This window comes from Chrysemys picta, chromosome 1 (assembly GCF_011386835.1).
Source record: "Chrysemys picta bellii isolate R12L10 chromosome 1, ASM1138683v2, whole genome shotgun sequence".
Classification (NCBI taxonomy): Eukaryota; Metazoa; Chordata; order Testudines; family Emydidae; genus Chrysemys; species Chrysemys picta.
The window spans coordinates 163,927,731-163,948,728 of NC_088791.1; the positions used below are offsets into that span (position 1 = coordinate 163,927,731).

At 45.2% G+C, this 20,998-nt stretch overlaps 1 protein-coding gene across 2 annotated transcripts; it reads left to right on the top strand.

Annotated features, from left to right (window-relative positions):
• The first annotated feature begins 948 nt into the window (after positions 1–948).
• LOC112061303 (OX-2 membrane glycoprotein-like) lies at positions 949–20,676 on the top strand. 2 transcript variants are annotated; one of them, XM_065588830.1, is made up of 6 exons: positions 981–1,396; positions 6,173–6,511; positions 10,411–10,710; positions 12,537–12,648; positions 14,250–14,373; positions 19,211–20,676. In XM_065588830.1, exons 1-6 carry the CDS (start codon positions 1,315–1,317, stop codon positions 19,394–19,396), a joined length of 1,143 nt encoding a protein of 380 aa, XP_065444902.1. In that variant the 5' UTR covers positions 981–1,314; the 3' UTR covers positions 19,397–20,676. The 2 variants fall into 2 exon arrangements, with proteins under 2 accessions (XP_065444906.1, XP_065444902.1); XM_065588834.1 differs by lacking the exon at positions 14,250–14,373 and having other exon boundaries at positions 949–1,396.
• The last annotated feature ends 322 nt before the right edge of the window (positions 20,677–20,998 follow it).

The window sequence follows — 20,998 nt, forward strand, 5'->3', positions numbered from 1 at the left end:
TGGCTTGTAGCAGTGATGGAATAAACTGCAGGTTCAAATCAAGTCTCTGGAGTACATCCCCAGCTGGGATGGGTCCTCAGTCCTTTGTTCAGAGCTTCAGTTTGTAGCAAAGTCCCTCCAGAGGTTAGAAGCAGGACTGAAGACAAAATGGAGATGAGGCATCAGCCTTACATAGTCTTTTCCAGGTGTAAGAACACCTCTTTGTTCTTATTGTGGAAAATTACAGCAAAATGGAGCCTGGAGTCACATGGGCCAGTCCCTGCATACTTTGCTGAGTCTCAAGGCATATTTGCCTTCTCTCAATGGGTCCATTGTATAGCTGATGGTCCTTAATGGGCCATCAAGCAGGCTAGGCAGAGCTAATCCCAGCTTGTCTGGGATGTCACCCAGAAGCATAGCATAAGTTTGCCATACAGACAGTATAGAGCCAATATTCATAACTTCAACAACAAAACTGATACACACATATAGACAGCATACTCATAACCAGTAAACCATAACCTTGTCTTAGACACCCCATTTGATGCCCTTTATACAAGATTTGGGTGCCACTACAGGACCTTGGTTGCAACAATGATCTATATGGTCCCAGTTTATGTCAATAATGTCACAGCTGGATTTCCAACTTGGCCTATCTCCTCAGGCATTTCTGTGAAGCAAATATGACTGTAGTGCTCAGAGAAATGTTGGGTAGTAGTGAAGGATATCACACGGGTATGTGAAGGATTGTTGCATAAGATATTTGCATTAAGAGGGGTATCCACAGACTCCCCCAGTGCCGTATCACTTTGAGCACTAGGTAAGTAATTGATTGTGTCAGCCTGTGCAATCTGAGGAGGAAATCTCACTGAGGGTGTGTAGGGAAGGGCTGATTGGTTTAGGGTGTGTCTGCAGAAGGGGTTTCTGTAGGTGATTTAGGAAAGTGGAGAGAGGGGAAGGGAAGTGCGCACCCTATTCTGTGGACAGTCTATTTGCTCTAGTGAAAGCCCAAGGCTGGGGCAGTTGGTTAATGATTGACATTCCCATTCAACTGGCTTGCTGGTGCCAGCAGGCACTCTGGTGTCAGCTACAATTACAGCAGCTGCAAATAGGAAATGAGGAGTGGGAAGAGAAACAGCACATGCAATTGGATGCAGACAGGTAATCTCACAGTGGAATGTGAGCCGTTTTGAGCTGTGGCCAATCAGACGAGATGAGTCATATGCAAGAAAAAGGCGCCACATTCAAGTCGTCTCATTGAAAGAAAAGCTCTTTCTGCAGATCCAGAGGGAAAAGGAAAAAAATTCCATGAGAACAAAATAAACCTTCTCTAAGATGTGTTTGCAGAGAGTTTGGTGGCCTGAACTCTGGCTCATTCTGCTCTGGGTACTCTGCCTGCTTAGAGCGCCATTCACAGGTGAGTGGAGTTTCCCTTTATCCTCCTGTTTTGTATAGCAGTTGCATGGCAGCAATAGCTGGACGATTCAGTCCTAAATAGAGCTGAGAACATGCAACATAAAGAAGGGGGAGTGGGAGGGAGAGAATGGACAGATGGACTGTCCTGTCAGACAATTCTAAATAGTTACTAATAATACTAGCAAGGGTTGGTAATAGCATATTTTGGCAGGGGCGGTGAGAGGAAAAATTTCCTTTTTACCTTATCCAATAATTCTATATATTCCCACTTATAATAAAGATAAACCAATTAATTTTAAATTTCCCAGCAATTAGAGAAAAATGTCCTGATCACTTTAACTAAGAGGATAGAATCAGAGAATTCTGGGAGGGAAAAAGCATGTCCTCTCCACTAACAATGCAACAGTCAATATCAAATTCCCTCCCAAACTAGGGTCTGCCAAATCCCCACATCCTTTCTCATATGAGTTCTGCCTTAGAAAGCCCTAAGAAATTAGTTGTGCAGGTGATTAAAGACTCTATCAGTTCACCTGGCCCCCCTCCTTTTTTTAACAAAACTCAAGACTAATGCACATTATTTATGTGATATACATATATCTGCAGAAAAAGGAGGCAGTTCAGAAATGGCCAGTAAAAATAATTACAGGAAAAGCTGGAGATAACTTCAATATTTAGAGAGAATGAAAAGATTGGGGCAGACAATTAAGAGTGGCCATGATAATGGGTTGGAGAATAATGAATGCTACAGAAATCAAGTACTCCTCCTTGTCCTCTCATCATACAATAAGGAGACATTAAATAAGAAGGAAAAGCACCAAATTGAAAGCTGACAAAAGGATGCACTTTTTCACAGAATGCACAATAAGTTTGTAGAAGTCATTGCTACAGCATACTGAGGTCATGAGCTTGGCAGGATCCAACCAGAATTGGACAGTTAACTGGATAATGAGAACATCCACATTTATTGGTTTAGGATATGTGTGAAATAGATATAAATTTTCCCACTTTAGGGCATTAGCTAACCTCCAACTGAAGTTACCAAGAAATGCCACTGTAGAGAGTATCAAGGGGTAGCCATGTTAGTCTGTATCCACAAAAACAACAACGAGTCGGGTGGCACCTTAAAGACTAACAGATTTATTTGGGCATGAGGTTTTTTACCCACAAAAGCTTATGCCCAAATAAATCTGTTATTCTTTAAGGTGCCACGGGACTCCTTGTTGTCACTATAGAGAGTTTATTCTATAAATTCCAACCAGGGGGTTCCTGCCCCTGCTACTCATCACAGTCAGAGACAGGATACTGGCCTAGATGGGCCATTGATCTATTCTGGTATGGCAATGACTGTGTTCCCAATGGAATTTAGGTGTTACCAAAATGGATAGTCCCCTGCTGTGTTTGCAACCCTATATAGTAATCCAAACATTGCAGCCTTTGGTTTGTGCTTGAAAGCCAGAAAGTTAAACTGATTAGAACAGAAATGGAACAGACCAGTCTATTCTCATGTCCAAGGCGAATAAAAGTCAAAAAGCAAACGGGAGAAAGTGCATTTGATTTTTTTTTTTAAACCCTGTTCCATGTTGTTAATCTGAAGTGGTGTTAGAAATTTGGTCTTAAAAATAATTTTATTAACCAAGTATTCCTGGTGAATAAACCAAGTAATTAACCAAGTATTCCTGGACTCAAGATCCTATTGCAGTCCCTCGTTTTTAAGATTACAACAGCTACTAAACACTTGAGTTGAATGAGGTCTAAGAGCAGTGAAATTCACAGAGGGGAGCAGAGTGCCTAGCATTCACAGCAAATATCAAAGTCCGCTCTCCTGCCTGGTTAATGAAGGAGTGGGGGAGGTGCCAGAGGAAGAATCTGTGATCACCTGACAGATGGTCCCTGCATAAAAGAGGGCAATGAAAGAATAAATCCAGAGACACCTCCCCTGGTCCTAAGATGCTTGTGAGCTGGGAGCTCGCTTCTCTGCACTATCCTGTCTTCATCTTTCCAGGCTCCAGTGATAAGTGACAGGAAATGCCCTTTTCTCCCATGCTCTGCCTCAGTTTTGCTGGCAAATTAAATGTAAGTCAGGTCTACGTACTCTTTTGGGAAACTAAGCTCACCTGAGTTGCTCCTTGGGTCTGTCACCCCTTTGGGGTTTTGTTTTAGATCATATTACCGTATGTACTTGTTCATCAGCTGAATTTTTTTAGTAAAAAAGGGAAGCAACAGAGAAGGGGATCGGCTTATGAATGGGTACAGAGAGGGAGAGGTAGGACACAGCCCCTCCCCCCCAACAGAGGAAGCAAGGAGAGGCAGCACAGCCAGCAGAGCCAGAAGGGAAGAGGCGGTGCTAGAGTCTCTCCACTTCTGGCCATGCTGCTCTCCTCCCAGCCTCCGAAGCAGCTGCAGCTCCGGGGCTGGCAGGCTGCAGCCATGCCGCTTGGCCCCGTCCCCTAGAGCAGGCTGTGGCTGCACCGCCCAGCCCGCCGGAGCACGCTACGGTCACGCCTCCCGGCCCAGCCGGCTGGAACAGGCTGCGGCCTCCCAACCTGCTGGAGCAGCTCCAGCCAGGCCACAGACATCCTCCCCTGGCCCCAGATAAGGTGGGAAGGGATGGGATGGGGAGAGTGTGGGGGTCCTGGGCTAGAGGTGGGGTCATGTGGGGGGTGGTCATGGGTTACTCCCCTGACCCCCAGCTTCTCCCCTCCCAAAAAATTTCCCCATCAGTTGCTGTCCCGGCCCGTCAGAGTAAGCAGCTGGCGCCGGGACACTTTGTTTTCTTAGGTTTACCTCCGTGCCTGCGGACGCTCGAGGTAAACAAACCATCTCGGCCCACCAGCAGCTTATCCTGATGGCGCGGGAGCCAAAGTTTGCTGACCCCTGAATTATAGGGTCGGCTTATGAATCAGTCATAAAAATGTTCCATTTTTACTTATCCATCTTGGGGGGGTGGGGTCGGCTTATAAACGAACCGGCTTATGATCGAGTATATACGGCAATTAATGAAGAGACAGCAGGGAAGAAAAGTGGACAGTTCAAAAACATGTCAGAAGTCTCTTCTGATGATGTGAGTGGAGGAAGTATTGCTAGCATGCAGGTTGGATCAGTCTCATCAATACCAAGAAAGCTTATGCCCAAATAAATTTGTTAGTCTCTAAGGTGCCACAAGGACTCCTCAATTTTTATCAATACCCTGGATGATTCAGCATGTAGTATTTCTCTGGCCATTCAGTTCCTCTCTCTCTGCCTCCTTAACTGCTCTCTCCCCCTCACCCTTTTTCAGTAGTTGTGTACAATTGAGGAAAGCTGAGAGAAAGAGACAGCTCCAGGGAATAATTATTCCCTCTCAGCCCCCAGAGCAGCCACACACCAGGAAGGGTTTAGGTCTCTTTAGGCTGCAAAGTGTCACTCTCCTGTCTGAACACAGTAACCCAGCAGCTCTCATACTCCGCTACGCAGAGTCTTGGTCTGGCACATGGTTCTGTGTTGTCTGTCTTCTTTCCAGCTGCTTCTAGAAGCATCATCTTTATTTAAACCGTAATAAAAAAGTGGGGGGAGGGGCTCCACAACTCTAAAACCTGGAGGAAACAAATGAGTCAGCATAGGTTTCTCTGCTGGGAGGGGAAGAGTCTGGAGCTGCTAGTGGGAGAGCAATATCCCTGGAGAGAAAGGGACTGGGCGGGATAAAGAGAGGACTAGGTGGCAGAGAAGTAGAAGGGAAGAGGGGATCAGACCAATGGGGAGAGGGAGTGAAGAAAAAAGAGACTGGGTGATAAGCTTCTCCTTAGACAGTCAAAAACTCTCCCTAATCCTCCCCTGCTGTTCCTTCACTAGGAATTGCTGTAGTTGATGCAGGTCAGTGGTGTAATGACAAATTTGATGGAGGCTAATTCACATGCTAATAGGGTGACCGGATAGCAAGTGTGAAAAATTGGGACGGGGCGGGGGGGAGGTGAGGGGAAATAAGACAAAGCCCCAAATATCGGGACTGTCCCTGTAAAATCGGGACATCTGGTCACCCTACATGCTAAGGAATGGAAGGGGAGGTGTCTGTGAGTTGCTGCTCTCTGTAAGATCTGGCCCACACTAGGAAAAGGTTTTAGACCCCTTAAATCTGGCACTGCTACTATGAATCTGAAACAGAGCTCAATAAGTGCATAAGGCTGCTCTCGCTGGGCAAAGATCACTGTCTAAGCTTGTGTTTTATTTTATCACTTCACCTCCAGGGGAGGATTTCAGTGAAGAATTTTCATTTTGTATCTTCTGGGCTTATAGCCGGATAAATAAGGGCTCCTTTGTGAGCTTCCTCTGGGTTCTGTGGTACCTGCTGCCATCTTGCGGCTGTGTGAAGTCATTGCTGTTTTGTCACTGATTCCCCAGACAGGAAAGAGGCAGACGAGAGGGACATTTCAGCAGGCTGTTCACAGGAGCTATTTCTCCATGTATTACTTGGGGAAAACAAGGATCATATATAGCATTTCCTGTTCTAGCCTGACTATAACCAGCTGTTAACCTAGCCTGAAAAACCTCATGCTGTGTTAATTATTACTTTCCCATGACCACACTGACAAGGACAGTGTGTAACACTTGTAGTGTGTCTCTCGCACAGAAGACCTAGGCAGCTGGTAGCATCTGAGCTCCATACCACATTCACACGGTGGTTCGGGGACTATGTAAAATACACACATGCACAATGTGGTGTCCCAGGGCTGTCATAGAGATTTCCTCCGGGGACGTTGCAGTCTCTCTTTTAATGTGATCCTTGATGTGGCTTTGTTTCCAGGTGCCAATGAAGCAGTGAGATGTGAGAGAGTTCCTGCAGCAGCCTTAGGTGAAGATGTGACCCTGAAATGTAACTTTACACACTCTTTGGATGTTTTACAAGTCACCTGGCAGAAGTTGGAAGGCTCTTCATTCAAAAACATAGCTACCTATAGCAAGGCACATGGAACTAAATTCATAGGGCCTTTCAATAAGAGAATTTATTTCAATGATACAAGTCTGAAAGCATCATCCATCACTCTTCGTGGCGTGACATTGGAGGATGAAACATGTTATAAGTGCATCTTCAACGCATTTCCATATGGCTCCTTCGGCAGAGAAACTTGCCTCATTGTACAATGTGAGTTTTAAACCCTTTTTCTCTAATGATGCAGCACCCTCTAGTGGATTGGATCCAGAATGTCAGTGTAATTTTCTTAACTTTTAACTCTCTCCAGCCTGGGCTGTCTCCAGGGCCACCCAGAGGGGTAGGGGAGAGGGGGGGCAAATGGAGCAATTTGCCCTGGGCCCCGCAGGGGCCCCCACGAGAATATAGTATTCTATAATACTGCAACTTTTTTTTATGGAAGGGGTCCCCGAAATTGCTTTGCCCCAGGCCCCCTGAATCCTCTGGGTGGCCCTGGCTATCTCCCACAATGCCTTGCTAATGACAAGCCTCAAGCCCCTCCAGGCGTTTATCACTCAGCACAACCACATGAGGAGCCCCAAAGCCAGCTAGATTACAGGAATGCTCCCAGAGCCACTCATGACACACAGAAAGGCACCAGCCAAATCCCCCCAGCTCCCAGCACTGTACCTCAGGAATATACAATCTTGTACTGCTCAAGATGGGCAGTGCAAATGTATTAATTGGTTCAACACTTCATCAATGGAAAGTGGATATACACCAGCCTTTGCAAACTTGAGCAGATTACCAAACACTTTATACAAATTCACTGGTAAAGATAAAAAGTAAAACACATTTATTGACTACAAAAGATAGATTTTAAGTGATTATAAGTGATAGGCAAAAAGTCAGAGTTACCAATATAAAATAAAATATAAGCATGCTGTCTAAACCAGTGCTTCTCAAAGTCGGGACATTACTTGTTCAGGGAAAGCCCCTGGCGGGCCGGGCCAGTTTGTTTACCTGCCGCATCCGCAGGTTCGGCTGATCGCGGTTCCCACTGGCCGCAGTTCACCGCTCCAGGCTAATGGAGGCTGCAGGAAGGGCGGCCAGCACATCCCTCGGCCCGCGCTCCTTCCTGCAGCCCCCATTGGCCTGGAGAAGCACTGGTCTAAATTCTCAACCCTATTCGACTGGGCAACATCTAGCTCAGAGGTATTCAAACTGTTGTTCATTGACCATCAGTGGTCCGTGAGCTCCATTCAGCTCATCCGCAGATAGTTCCCTCTAAGGTGCACGCCTGGGCGGTCGGACGCAAGAGACTGAAGGGCCACCCACCTAATTAGTGGAGCTGCGCAGGTTTGGCTCCACTAATTAGGTGCCTGGACCTTGGAGAAGATGCACATGTAAGGTGAGGTGATGGCCTTGGGGGGACTAAGGAGTAGGTGGAAGGTGGCAGTGGGGTTAGAAGAGGGGGTGGGGAGCATTTGGGACGTGCAGGGCTGCGGCAACCAGAGCAAGAGGCGACTTTCCCCAGCTCCAGGGCTGGGCTGCTGGGGAGAAAAGGCCCTCCTTCCCAGCCTCAGCTCTGTGGGTGCTATAGCGGGGGAGAGACCCTCCTCCTTCTCAGCCCCAGATCGGGGGCTGCTGCTGTGGGGCAGAGAGGGCACATCCATCACATTTGAAAGGTAAGACTACTGATATTAAAATGAGAGTTGTGTGCTTTTATTTGTAGAACAAAAAAACGTTAATTATTATTAAGGTTTTTTTTATATAGCACTTTTATCCAATGGTTAGCTAATGGTTACAATGGTTAGCTAATGATGCAAACAACATTTGGAAAGATGAGTAAGTGAGACCCTCAGCAATTTTCAAGTGGTCCGTGGAAAACAAAAGTTTGAGAACCACTGATCTAGCTTAAGCAGTTTTTCTCACCTCACTGGATATTGCAGTTCATAGTACGCAGATTTCATCCTTGAAACCTGGGCCAGTCTTCTGTGTTGGAGTCTTAACTAAGTCTTCACAGTGTCCTTGTTGCTTGCAGCATAGGTGAGGGCAGGAGAAAGGCCAAGCATCGTCCCCGTGTTCTGTTTTATACCCTCTGTCCCATGTGCTTGTAGAACACAAGTCCAGGCATGTCTGGTGGGCAATGCTGAGTCCCCAGGCAAGGTTGAGCAATTCCCTTGGTGGGGCCTCATGCAGGTGAGTCATTGAATTGTAGCTCTCTTGCTGGACAATGGCTGTTGATGTGGTGTTTGATACACTGCCCGAGCGTTGGTTACTTTCCTTGCTGTTGCTTCTGGGGAACTAATATCTGGCTGATTCCCCCATTTACCGCATGTTTTAGTGACAACCATACAACACAATTCTCATAACTTCATATGCATTAATGATATACATATGTGGATAGAAAATCACTTTCAGCAGATCATAACCTTTCCCCTGATACCTCACATGGCCTGTTTTATATGCAAGATCACAATTATATATAGATGAGGAATATGGGGATTACAAGACGTTCTTACAAATTATCTTAGGTTTACCTGTAACAAGCCTCTATCATGTATCACCAATAAGATTGGATCCCTGAGCCTTTGCTGTTGCACCAGACTGCTACCACCACAGCACTAACTTCATTAGCTGGCAGCAGGAGAAGGTTGCTGTTCCAGAGGGGGAACAGCCCATTGTTTCTATGTGCTAGGTCCAGGGGGTGGAAACCAGCCCTGCCCAGATTTCTCTTTTCCCTCTCCCCTGAAGACAGGGACTCCTCTTCCATGCTGGGGCAGCAAGTCTGGGAAAGATAAGATTCTGGGCATGTTTGAGGGGCTCTGTCCAGTCCAGATCTCCCCACGTGCTTTTTGCTACAGCTGTTCTCACAGCCATTCCTACTTTGGTGTGCTACTTTGGTGGTGGTATGAGCCTGGTGTTCAATGTTCAAGTCTTTGATTATTAATTTGGCAAGCAAGAGAAAGGGGGTGGTGATCTTTAACCATTGAGAACTCCGCTAAACCTGAATGGAATTTCATGGGACAAAGAAAAGGCACTTCTCCAGCCTGAGGGCTTTCCCCCTGCTGAATTTAGGGTTGCTGCAAACCAGGAAGATTTTACAGCTTCTAAAAACACTATTAAAGCAGCTATTAGCTAAGTAGAAGAAGCTGGTCCAAGTTCGAGTCAGTTTGTCCCCTATCACCCCCCTGCCCCCCTCCTCCTTGTGTAACACAAGGTTCTCAAAGATGATGTTGGTTTTAGTCATTGTAGAGCCAAAGTTTAGCCTGTCCATGATTATATAGCAGAACAAGTACCTCCGCCCCCCTCCCCCAGCCTTGTGATTAAATCCACAGGAGGTCTCGAGTGAAGGAAAGTTTACAAGGTTTCTCTTGTGATGTTTCCTCAGCAGTTTTCAGCTGAGGAGATGTTGTTGCCACATACTCATGTAGAGGAAGTTAGTTCTTCCTCAAGTATTGCTGATGCCCTAAAATCCATGTAGATACTGGGGATTCTGCTGGGTCCATGGACCATCAGTGTAGAGGCCCTATGAACGTACCGGGCATACCATTGATCTGCTTTATGGAGCTGAATTGACAGGGCTTTCCCTTCTGGCCATGGTTCTTGTATCCAACTCACAAAGGGGCCTCCCATAGCATGGAGAATTTCCACTCAGAAGTTAATACAGCAATTTCTGGGTGGGTTTTCTCCTGGACAGATGCAAGAGGATGTGCCTCCAGGCCTACTCCTCACTTTCCCCTTCCCCATATGTGGATCCTCCATTCAATGAAGGGCTCTCCTTGGATTTAGGGATAGGGACATGGTGCCTCAAACGTGTTTATCAGCACATTTTTTTCCATTACAAGAACAGGCACATGAATGTGCAGGGAGTTTCCTGTGGATCTGTGAAGAAGGTACCATCTGGCCCAATTTTCTTTAATTTCCAAACTTATGCCTTCTGCATAAAACCCCCAGCAAACAGTTAAGATATAATAATAAACCATTAAAATCTAAGACTATAAAGGAACATATTGAACATAGCAGGAATAGTCTGGTTTTCTCCATTAAAAACTTTGCACATGTCTTAGTTTTTTGGTCACGGTGTAAGGAATATTGTCATTTCCGTTGCACTCTACTTTTTCTCTTAGCGATTTCTCCAGTAAGAAGTGAACTCCTTTCGAACGCCAGCACCCCGGGGGTCCAGACTGCAGTCTGCTCAGCTACAGCAAAACCTGCCCCAGAAATCACATGGAAGCCTGAGGGCATCCTGATTGGCCAGTCTGAGATACATGGAGTTAAGAATGCAAATGGCACAGTAACTGTGACAAGCACGTGTAACGTCTCTGTGAGGCTCCTGCGATCGAACAACCTCCAGGCTTTGACTTGTGTAATAAACCACCCTATGGGAAGGAAAGAGAAGATAATTGGCCCACTAGAAGAATATGAAGGTAGGTTAGATCTGGATGTTGGTATAGGATAGTCTGGGGAGTGGAGAGCAGAGAAAAACCATACCAAAAAAAAAAAAAATAGTTGTCCAAAGAAGGTTGGTTCTCTTCCAGTTGCTTTTCTTCAATGGCTTGTATCTGAGGACTTCTCTTCACTGCAACAGTGAGTTCAAGTTAGTACACTTGAGATACTACACTGCAGCTGCACATAGTTCTTTGATAAGCAGAGTGATTGGATTAGCTGCTGATGAGATGTTGTAACTTCAGCATCACTCCTATTTCAACCTGCTCCCCTGATGGGCCAGCTGGCGCAAACATAAAACACCACTTAGCTTGAGCTGAAGATTTGTGTGTGGATAGGAGTCGATTTAAGGATAACACTCGAGTTACAACTCGTACTGAGTGTGCTATGAACATAAACCCTGGTGGTATGTCTACACAGCAGCTGGCAGGGTGCTTCCCAGCATGGGTGGACAAACATGCTAGTTCAGATGAAGATAGTGTGCTAAAAATAGCAGTGTGGCTGTGGCCGCTTGGATGATGGCAGGGGGTAACTAACCCCACTGGAGCACCTACAGGTGATAGCCTGAGCGGCCACATATACTACCACATCTTCACTGCTATTGTTACCCATGCTAAAATCAGGCCTTCCCTTGCCATGCAGACATACACTTAGATATTCAGAAGACCAAGCTTTTCCTGTTATTTCAGTCCTAGAGCTGTTTCTGGAGTTTTAGATTTAAAGGATGTCCTGTACTGAGGATTTCTTGTAACAAATTACCTTATTTCTTATACAAAAGATCACCAAAGCAGCCATTTTTTAGAAATGAAATTTTTTTACGAAAGGTGTTGTAAACATCAAAATCTTTGATTTTTGGTCAGTTTCAACATAACTGATTTTTTTGAATATTCATTTTTATTATTATTTTTTCATTTATTGAAAACCTTGCTAAACAAAAAATTAATAATGATTTTGAAAATAAAATTAAAAGTATGTATTAAAAACCCACAGTGTTGAATCTTCAATGTAAAAGGGTCCATTCTAAGCTCTGTGAAATGGAGACACCTTTAAAATTTTGAAATTTGCAACCTGTTTTTTTTCCATTTTTCAAGTAGATCTAAGAGGCAATAGCAGTATAAATGAGTGTTCATGGGACTCTCTCAACTAATAGTAATTTTTATAATGAATCGCTACTTAGCACTTTCAAAGCATTTAACAGCTACTAACTAATCCTCAAAACACATTTGTGAAATATGTATTACTAGAATTAGAAGAATAATGCAAAAACATTATTCATACCTATTTTAAGAATGAACAAAGCTCTGTGTTTGTATGACATAAGGTTACTCACTATTCATTATTGGCTATTCATCAATCCTTATTCTCCTGTTCACAAAATCTTCCATCCAATCAGAGAGCAGAGACAGAACTGTGTAACCCAGATGACCAATCACATTTCAGAAGAGCTGATAATGGAAGTGAACGGCTCACATATACCCCATCTGTTCAAATAAACTCTGTTACACTGTTCTGTGAATAAGGAAGACATGACCAGAGATCAGAAAAGGTTTGTGAACAATTCAGAAACAGAAGAAAAGTTTTATTATCAGATTATTTATTCATCATGAATAATTGACCTGCTCTGACGAATATCCACATTTTATGGTTAGAAAAACTGATACCTGGGGAGGTTAACCAACATGTCCAGTTTCTACACTTAGTTTAGAACTCTATGATTCATGGTTCCCAGTATCTGAAAACATAAGAAAAGCGTTGACATCCATATGGAGTCTGTGTGACATTCGGTGTTTGCTAATTTGCATTTCAGCATCTGATAAGGAGAGCAGAATATATATCTGGCCAGGGCTTTGCGCAATTTCTTTGACTGCCATAGGAGTCACCATCCTCATCTTGACATACAAGAAAAGCAAAGGGAATAAGTAAGTAGAATTATCATTTTCTTTTAAATTATCTTACAGAATTCTATTTCACTCCTCTTTCCTGCTCCATAGTTTAACATCATGTTACCATTTCTTCAGATCTTGAAAACTAACCTTGGTGTCTGTCCCAGATTTTTATAAGTATTTACATGTTATTACACCCAGTATTGCAGGCCTAACTGGTTTAGGAGCTAGTCTCGTTTTCAAAAGTGCTTTAGGCACTTAAGAGCCAATAACCCATTAACAGTCAGTGGGTTTAGGCTTCTAGGTGCCTTTTAAATGAGACCTAGGCCAGGTCTACACAACAGATGTATACCCACACCCTTGAGCGACATAGTTATACTGACCTAACTCCCCCACATAGACAGGGCTATGTCAGTTTTTGGGGCCGGCAGGAAATCTGTAGTCTGTATCCAAAGTGTTGACAACTTTTGAGACCTGCATATATAATATCCCTTTCCCTAGATTCCTGTAAGGTTTTCTGTTGATCTTTAGGATATGCTGTGAGGTTCATCTATTTTCTAGGATTTTTGCATAGGTGGGAGAATTATTATATTTCTGGATGAAAACTCAGAACTATGATTGTGCAGAATAAGTCCATGGAATGCTATGTTGACTTCATGTGCAGCAGGCTGACTACTGTATAAATCTTACACGTGGCAACCTGGGAATATAAATCCCGTCCTTCAGTTTCAAAAACACCTCTAGCTAGTGATGTGCTGCCATAATGTTAACAAGGGTCTGCTTCCAAAATGTTGTCTCAGTCAGTGACGCATTCAATAGTCCCTGGGTAAAATACTCTCCACCTCTGTCCCACTGTATCAGTTCCCCACTCTTTCCCTTGCTGGTGGGGGTGGGGAGAATAGGGGAGGAGATAGGTTTCAAAGTTCTTCCAGCTCCTGGCTGAGCAGGAGCAGGTGGGCAGCAGCAGGGAGAATGGTGGGATGCAGTGGCTTCAGAATTGCTATTGATGCTTCCTCACTGACCACCCAGTTTCACCACACAATAATGGAGGCTCCCTGCAGCACTGCTGCTTCCTGAGTGAGCAACATTCAGCTCAGTACCTGCCTCAGAGGTGGCTGAATGTTTTTCACAAGTGGAGCCGGCCTTAGTCCTTTCAGACAGAGTGCAGTTTTTGTTTTCACCACTCCCAAAAACATACTGCTCCCCAGTCTCTCACTGCAGAAGAGGAGTCCAGCTGCTTGTTCCATTTCAGCCTCATCATTGGCTCACATTGATTTCTGAGTCATATCTAGCTTCACAGGAAAAGAAACTTACTTATTAATAAATGAAACTGAGATTCCCTCTCACAGGGCCCGAAGGCCAGATCTGTTACAAGGGGACTTATGCAAGCCCGTTCCAGTTCATCATGGCACTTGAAATGATGCACTTTGTAGCAGAACAACATAAACGTTAGTCAGCTCAGGACCTTTCTTTTGCAATCTGTCTCCCCTTCCACTGTCTTAGCCCATTATAGTCATTGTCACTTGTCTCCTCTTATCTAAATAGACGTTAAATTCTTTTAGTGCAGGGACCATTTTTCTGTACAATGTCTAGCACACTGTTGGGCACTGTATAAATATTCAATATTTACATCACAGACCAACGAGTAGCAGCATGCCCTGCACTCCTGCGGAGAAAAAGAATTTGAACCAAGATGGAGGAGACAGACACCAGTACCAGCCAACACCTAAGAGCCAGCAGAGTGTTTTCTACCAAAATGAAGTAACAGAAAATCATACACAGGCAATTCACATTCATGTCTTATATGAGGCAAACAACCTAGCAATGCCTAATGCTAGGGAGTTGAGGTCTGCCACACCGTGCTTAACTTGTGCCAGGGCTTGCCAGGACTGAGCACCGGCACCTCTAGGCTCGGCAGTTCACAGCCCCAGTACCTCTGGGGTTGCCACATCAGTTATGAAAGCAAAAAAATGGCTTGAGCTCCAGCACCTCTTTCATTACAAATTAAGCACTGCTGACACAGCTACAATACAGACATTGGATGTTCTCCTTAAAAGAGACACTTAAACATTACATTGACTTTCTTTTGCAGGCTAATTGACTTCCTTATCTGTCCAGATAGACACTAAAGACTTTGAAAGTGAAAAGAAAGACAAAACAAAAATAAAGTACTGCTCCTTTATGAAATATAAAGATAGCCTCAGAGTGTTTAAAAACATGTTCCACATGTTCTTCACTTTAGAACAGGGGTCAGCAACCTTTCAGAAGTGGTGTGCCGAGTCTTCATTTATTCACTTTAATTTAAGGTTTTGCGTGCCGGTAATACATTTTAATGTTTTTTAGAAGGTGTCTCTCTATACGTCTATATATTATATAACTAAACTATTGTTGTATTGTAAAATAAACAAGGTTTTCAAAATGTTTAAGAAGCTTAATTTAAAAATAAATTAAAATGTTGATTCTACGCCGCTGGCCCAGTCAGCCTGCTGCTGGTCTGGGGTTCCATTCACCTAGGCTGGCAATGGGCTGAGCGGGGCCTGCAGCCAGGACCCTGGCTGGCAAGGGGCCGGCAGCCAGAACCCCAGACCAGCAGCGGGCTGTGTGGGCCCAGCGTCTGGGACCCCAGACCGGCAGTGGGCTGAGCGGCTCAGCCCACTGCCGCTCAGGGGTTCCATTCGCTGGCTCCTGCCAGCTGGGATCCTGGCTGCCGGACCCACTCAGCCCGCTGCCAGTCTGGGATCCCGGCCCTGCCCACATACAGTGGGTACCTACCTTCTCCCTGGTTCTGGCCCATTCTCTTTCTCTCTCTGCACTGAGCTGAGGGTGGGAGTGCACTGAACACATGGATGGGGGTGAAGGAGCAGGCTGGGATTTGGAGTGTAGGGTCTGGCCAGGAGCTAAAATGAGGAAGGGGGCTCAGGGTTGGGGCAGGAGGTTTGGGTGTGGAGCGCTTACCTGGGCAGCTCCCATTTGGTGCAAGTGGAAATGTGTGGTGGAGGGTGCAGGAGCTCCTGTTTGGTGCTCAGGGTAGGGGTGGGGATATGGGGTGGGGGTGCAAGAGTCAGGGCAGAGGGCTAAGGGCATGTGACGGGGGTGCAGGTGTCAGGGCATGGGGTATGGGGGGGCCTGTGTATGTGTGGGGGGTGCCAGGGCTGGGGTCGTGTGTGTGTGTGTGGGGGGGGATGAAGGAGTCAAGCAGAGGGCTGGGTGTGTGTGAGGGGAGTACAGGGCTCAGGGCAGGGGCCTGGGGTGTGTGCAGGGCTGCAGGGCTCAGGGCAGAGGGCTGTGTGTTGCAGGGGTCAGGGCAGAGGGCTGGGGGTGTGGGCTGGGGTCACGGGGTGCTCACGGGCTAGAGGGGATATGCCCCTATTAACCCGCCCCCTTCCCCAAGGCCCTGCCCCGGCTTCTTCTCTGCCTCCACTGGGAGCAGCGAGCACGCTGACTCCGCTCTACTCCCTCCCTCGCAATGGCCATCAGCTGATTGCCAGCAGGGAGGGAGGGATGGAGAAGAGGAGGAGGGGCAGGAACCCAGCACACTGTGGGAAGAGGCAGGGTAGCCAGCAGGACCAAGCTTCTGCCCCCTGCCCCTGTGGGAGGTGGCGGGGGGGGGAGGCGCGGAGGGTGGAGAAGAGTGGGCCGGGCCAGGCTGGGCAGGATTTTTAATGGCACGCTGCTGCCTGCCGGGACCCCGGCAGGCAGCAGCGTGCCATTAAAAATTGGCTTGCGTGCCGCCTTTGGCACACATGCCATAGGTTGCCGACCCCTGCTTTAGAGAATGTCAAGCCCTCACTTCCCATCTCTTGTGCAGGACTCTAGCAAGATATTTGGAGGATCTCAATATTGGTGCTTCAAGAAGCTCTAATCTGATGCTCAGCTCTCCCTCCAATTCCTCTGTGCTTCCTTAAGAATCAGCCCTCTCCAGCTCAGCTGAGGAGAGGGAGAATCAAAGCTCATGCTGACGCCTCAAGTGACATCAGCATTCAGGCCTCCCAAAGAACTCACTGAGCACCTCCAGCAACAATATGGAAGAGGGAAGGCAGGATAGTGATGTGATTTCAATGCGAAAATGAACAGGAATGGAAGCCTTTCTTTTAAAGACAATGGAAGTTCAGACCAGGTCAGGGATCGGCAACCTTTGGCGGGTGACTCGCCAGGGTAAGCACCCTGGTGGGCCGGGCCAGTTTGTTTATCTGCCGCATCCGCAGGTTCGGCCGATCGCGGCTCCCACTGGCCGCGGTTTGCCGCTGCAGGCCAATGAGGGCTGCGGGAAGCGGCAGCCAGCACATCCCTCGGCCTGCGCCGCTTCCCTCCGTCCCCATTGGCCTGGAGCGGCAAACTACAGCCAGTGGGAGCCACGATCGGCCGAACCTGCAGACATGGCAGGTAAACAAACCGGCCCAGCCCGCCAGGGGGCTTACCCTGGCAAGCTGTGTGCCAAAGGTTGCCAATCCCTGGACCAGGTCATAAAGGGATGGTACAGCACAAAACCATAAAGTGGTTCTGGTTTGGCTTTGCTCTTCACTTCTATCCAGTGCTTAATTTGCAATGAAAGAGGTGCCAAAGCTCAAGCAAATTTCTTTCATAACTGATGCGGCAAACCCACAGGTGCCGAGGCTCTGAACTGACAAGCCATGAGGTGCCGGGGCTCAGCCCTGGCACAACTGAAGCACTGCTTTTATCACCTGCGTAGTCCCAGAACCTGCCTTAATAATCATTTACCACTTACCTAGTGCTTCTCACCCATAGCTCTCAAAGTGCTACATATAGGTGAGTAAACATTGCCTCCATTTTACACTTGGGACTACTGAGACAGAGGGACGTTAAATGCCTTGATCAGAGTCAGCTGGCAAGGTGGTGGCTTTGCTGGCAGTTGAAGCCTGATCTGATGATTCCTATTCTAGTGCAGTGGCCAGTGAGTCTTGTTGCCTCCCATAGCAGTATCTAGTACATCGTCTCCTGGAAATTCCGTTCCTGCAACCCCAGAATCATGGGCTGTCTCAATTTACTATAAAAGAAGAATAATTGAGGGGGGGGGGGGGGAGTTTAAGGAAAATATGTGCAAGGAAGGGGCAGAGGTGCAGGGAGAGAGAGTGGCAGAGACGGGATGAAGCCCCATTCTCAGTTACTCTGATTCTGTATTTGTGTCAGAAATAGAGAGTGGGAGAAGGTGGCTTCAGATCACTTTTTCATTTCCTACATTTTGGGAAACATGGAGTCTATCCTGGAAGTCAGTGACTAGATGTAGTATGGTGAGCTCTAGTTACGTTTCCTTCCACCCTGGCCTGTCCTCTCATGGAAACCTGTTAGGATTATTCTCAGGGGGCCATTTCTGCTCCCTGTATGCTGCCGGGGGGGGAGGGGGGCACATTATTATCCCTCTTTGAAAGTATGGAAAATTGAGGTAGAGTGCATTGAATTGACTTGCTCATGGTCTCAGAGTGAGTAAGTGGCAGTGCTGGTGATAGAGGCCCAGTCTCACAACTCCTAGTTCATTGGCCCATGTTGCTCCTATGTTGAGTAGGAGGAGGGAGGTTATATCACCTCTGTATTTAGCACTGATGCGACCCCTGCTGGAATAGTATGTCCAGTTCTGGGTGCCCACAATTGAAGAAAGATGTTGAAAAATTAGTGAGGATTCAGAGAAGAGCCACAAGAATGATTAAAGGATTGGAAAACATGGACTATAGAGATAAATTTAAGGAATTCAATCTATTTAGTTTAACAAAGAGAAAGGTAAAGGGTCACTCGATCACAATCCAAGTCCCTACATGGGGAACAAATATTTGATAATGCACTTTTCAGTGTAGCAGAGAAAGTTGTAACAAGATCCAATGGCTGAAAGTTGAAGCTAGACAAATTCTGGCTGGAAATAAGATGTGCATTTTTAACAGAAAGGATAATTAACCAATGGAACAATTTACCAAGGGATGTGATAGAAACTCCTTCAGTGGCAATTTTCAATTCATGATGAGATGTTTTTCTAAAATATATGATCTAGTAATAACTTTGGGGGAATTCTATGGCCTGTGTTATACAGGAGGTGAGATTAGCTGATCACAGTGTTTCCTTCTGGCCTTGGAATCTATGAATCAGTAGCCAGGAAATCAGTTGTTTGAGAAGCAGCGATTCCTGATAGAATTATCTGACACTTGAAGTAAGATCCTCCCCAATATTTAACTTTAAAAAGGGAATGAGCTGGGAAAAGGTACCGGCGATAGAGGGAAGGGATGGGTTGAATCAGTGCAGAGATTAGATTCTTCAAAATGCAGCATCACACAGATGCTTTCCCCCAAAACTGTCTGTTCTGCCCTTTTGATCACATGGATGTGAAGGAGAATAATCTCACTAGTGGCATCCAGTCATGCAGTTATAAATCTTTCACGTCTTTTAAGCACCACCAGCCTACTGATTTGTTCGTTAATCTGTCTCGTATATACCCATTGCCTTTTTAATGTGTTAGTTCTAATTTCTGATACTGGCTTCTAGGAGTTTTATTCAGTTGATCCTTTTGCTAGTGTTTTCCCGCATTGCTTTTCCCTCTCTGATAATTTAAACCTTTACCTTTAGTACCACATAACTGTATCACTTGCTCTTACAGCGGCAAACCCCAGGAAGTTCTCAGCACAAGAGAAACCCATTTTCAAAATCAAAGGACAGTCAAAGAGAGACACTGGTACCCAGAGCAATGTTTCAAGACGAAAAAGAAGAGAATGAGGAAGGCAATCTGAATCATTCATTTGTGGAAGGGGTTGAAAAGACTGAAAACTCAGTTTTTAAAAATTAGAGAGAAGGTAAACTTTCACTACTGCAAATGAAAAAAGCAGAGAAACCAACGTCACTAACTCAGCATTCAAACCAGCCCCAAAGAAGATTTTTTTCAAAGCATTTTGCAGGAGCTTGGAGAAAGGAGCTATTTATAACATGACTTTGACCAAAATAAGCTAAAAAAGGTGGGAGGGGAAAGTTGTGGTGGCTTCATTTCCCCCTCCCCTCCATTTATGGTATGTAAAAGGTATGTGTCTCTTTCAGAGAATCCATTTGACCTGAGACTTGGAGACGGAAAACATGCAGGTGAACAAAATCAGGTCACATGCCTTTCCTTCTCACCCCCCTCCCCCAAGGAAAAGCTGCGGCTAGAGCTGTGTGAATAATGGATTTCTCGGTTTGCCGGCAATTCCAAAAAATTGAAAAAACAATTATTTGGGTCGAACTGAAAAATTTGTTTCATTTTTGGTTCTAACAAAATGTTTTGGCTGAGCACTTCAACATTTAATTTTTTAAATCGCGTTTAAAGTAAATTTTGAAACAAAAAGTTTTTTCAATTGGAGACCTCAGAATGTTTCAGTTTTCAGAAACCATTTTTTAACTTTTTTTCCCAATGAAAACAATTCAGCAAAATTGACGCAAATTCACCAAAAGTTTTGGTGTCACTGAATATTCATTTTTTTTGCCAAAGAAAAAGTTTCAGTTGAAAAGTTTCACCCATCTCTAGCTGTGACACCCATTTTATGGAAATTTACATTTAAAAGTAATTATTTCCCCTTTTACACTCTTTTTAATCTTCAGCTTACTTGGTTCCTGTTACGCCAGGCAGACGCAAAAATTTAATGGGGTTTCATTGTTGCTATATTGATCTCAGTTTAAAAAAAAAAAAATCCTGTCTCTTAAAGAGTTCATTCACAACTAGAACACCTCTCCAAGGCTGTCCTCTCTCTTTTCCAAGGTAGAGGAGCTGTGGCCAGATTAAGAGAAAAGAAAAAGAGATAGCCTTTGTTAGATGAATGGAGAGGAATGCAGAGAAGAGTTCATTTGGGGCAAATAGCGGGAGTTCTAGGTAGATTAGACTAACATTGGATAGAAAAGCAGAGATACCATTTTAGTACTTATTATGTCAGATGAATACAATGTAGAGAAATTGTAAAATGCAGTGTTTAATTCCCCCTAAATCCTTGTAAACTTTGTCCTCTGCTTTAATTTCAGTGATTTTTCTTTATACATGTGTACAGGGCTACTTAGCCAACAGCATCCATTTTACTGCCAGAGAATAAAAAATTTGCTCTTACAGAGTTTGAAGTGATAGTGTTCTTTCATTTTGGATCATATTGAGTGTCTCACTTAGATTAGTCAATATCAATAATGTTTTACTAACACCAGAGCACATATGGTTTAACTGTGAAGATCTCAGTCTCCTTTCCAATTCTACAATCTAAGCATTTTTTCCCTTAAGAGGCAATTTAAAATAACTTCCCACACAATAGGGCCTTAGCAGCACCCCATAAAAATCAGTCTGATGTTTCATTTCACCAGTATTGTTATTCAGTAGAAAGTCTTTCTTCCTAAGAATCCAGAATGGTTTGTTGTTACAACAATTGCTGAATAAGCAAAT

Excerpts from the sequence above, each read along its gene's own strand:
- LOC112061303 (XM_065588830.1), top strand. The coding sequence starts at position 1,315 with ATGTGTTTGCAGAGAGTTTGGTGGCCTGAACTCTGGCTCATTCTGCTC. Across the intron at positions 10,711-12,536 it reads CCCACTAGAAGAATATGAAG|CATCTGATAAGGAGAGCAGA; the intron begins GTAGGTTAGATC and ends TTTGCATTTCAG. Across the intron at positions 12,649-14,249 it reads AAGAAAAGCAAAGGGAATAA|ACCAACGAGTAGCAGCATGC; the intron begins GTAAGTAGAATT and ends TTTACATCACAG.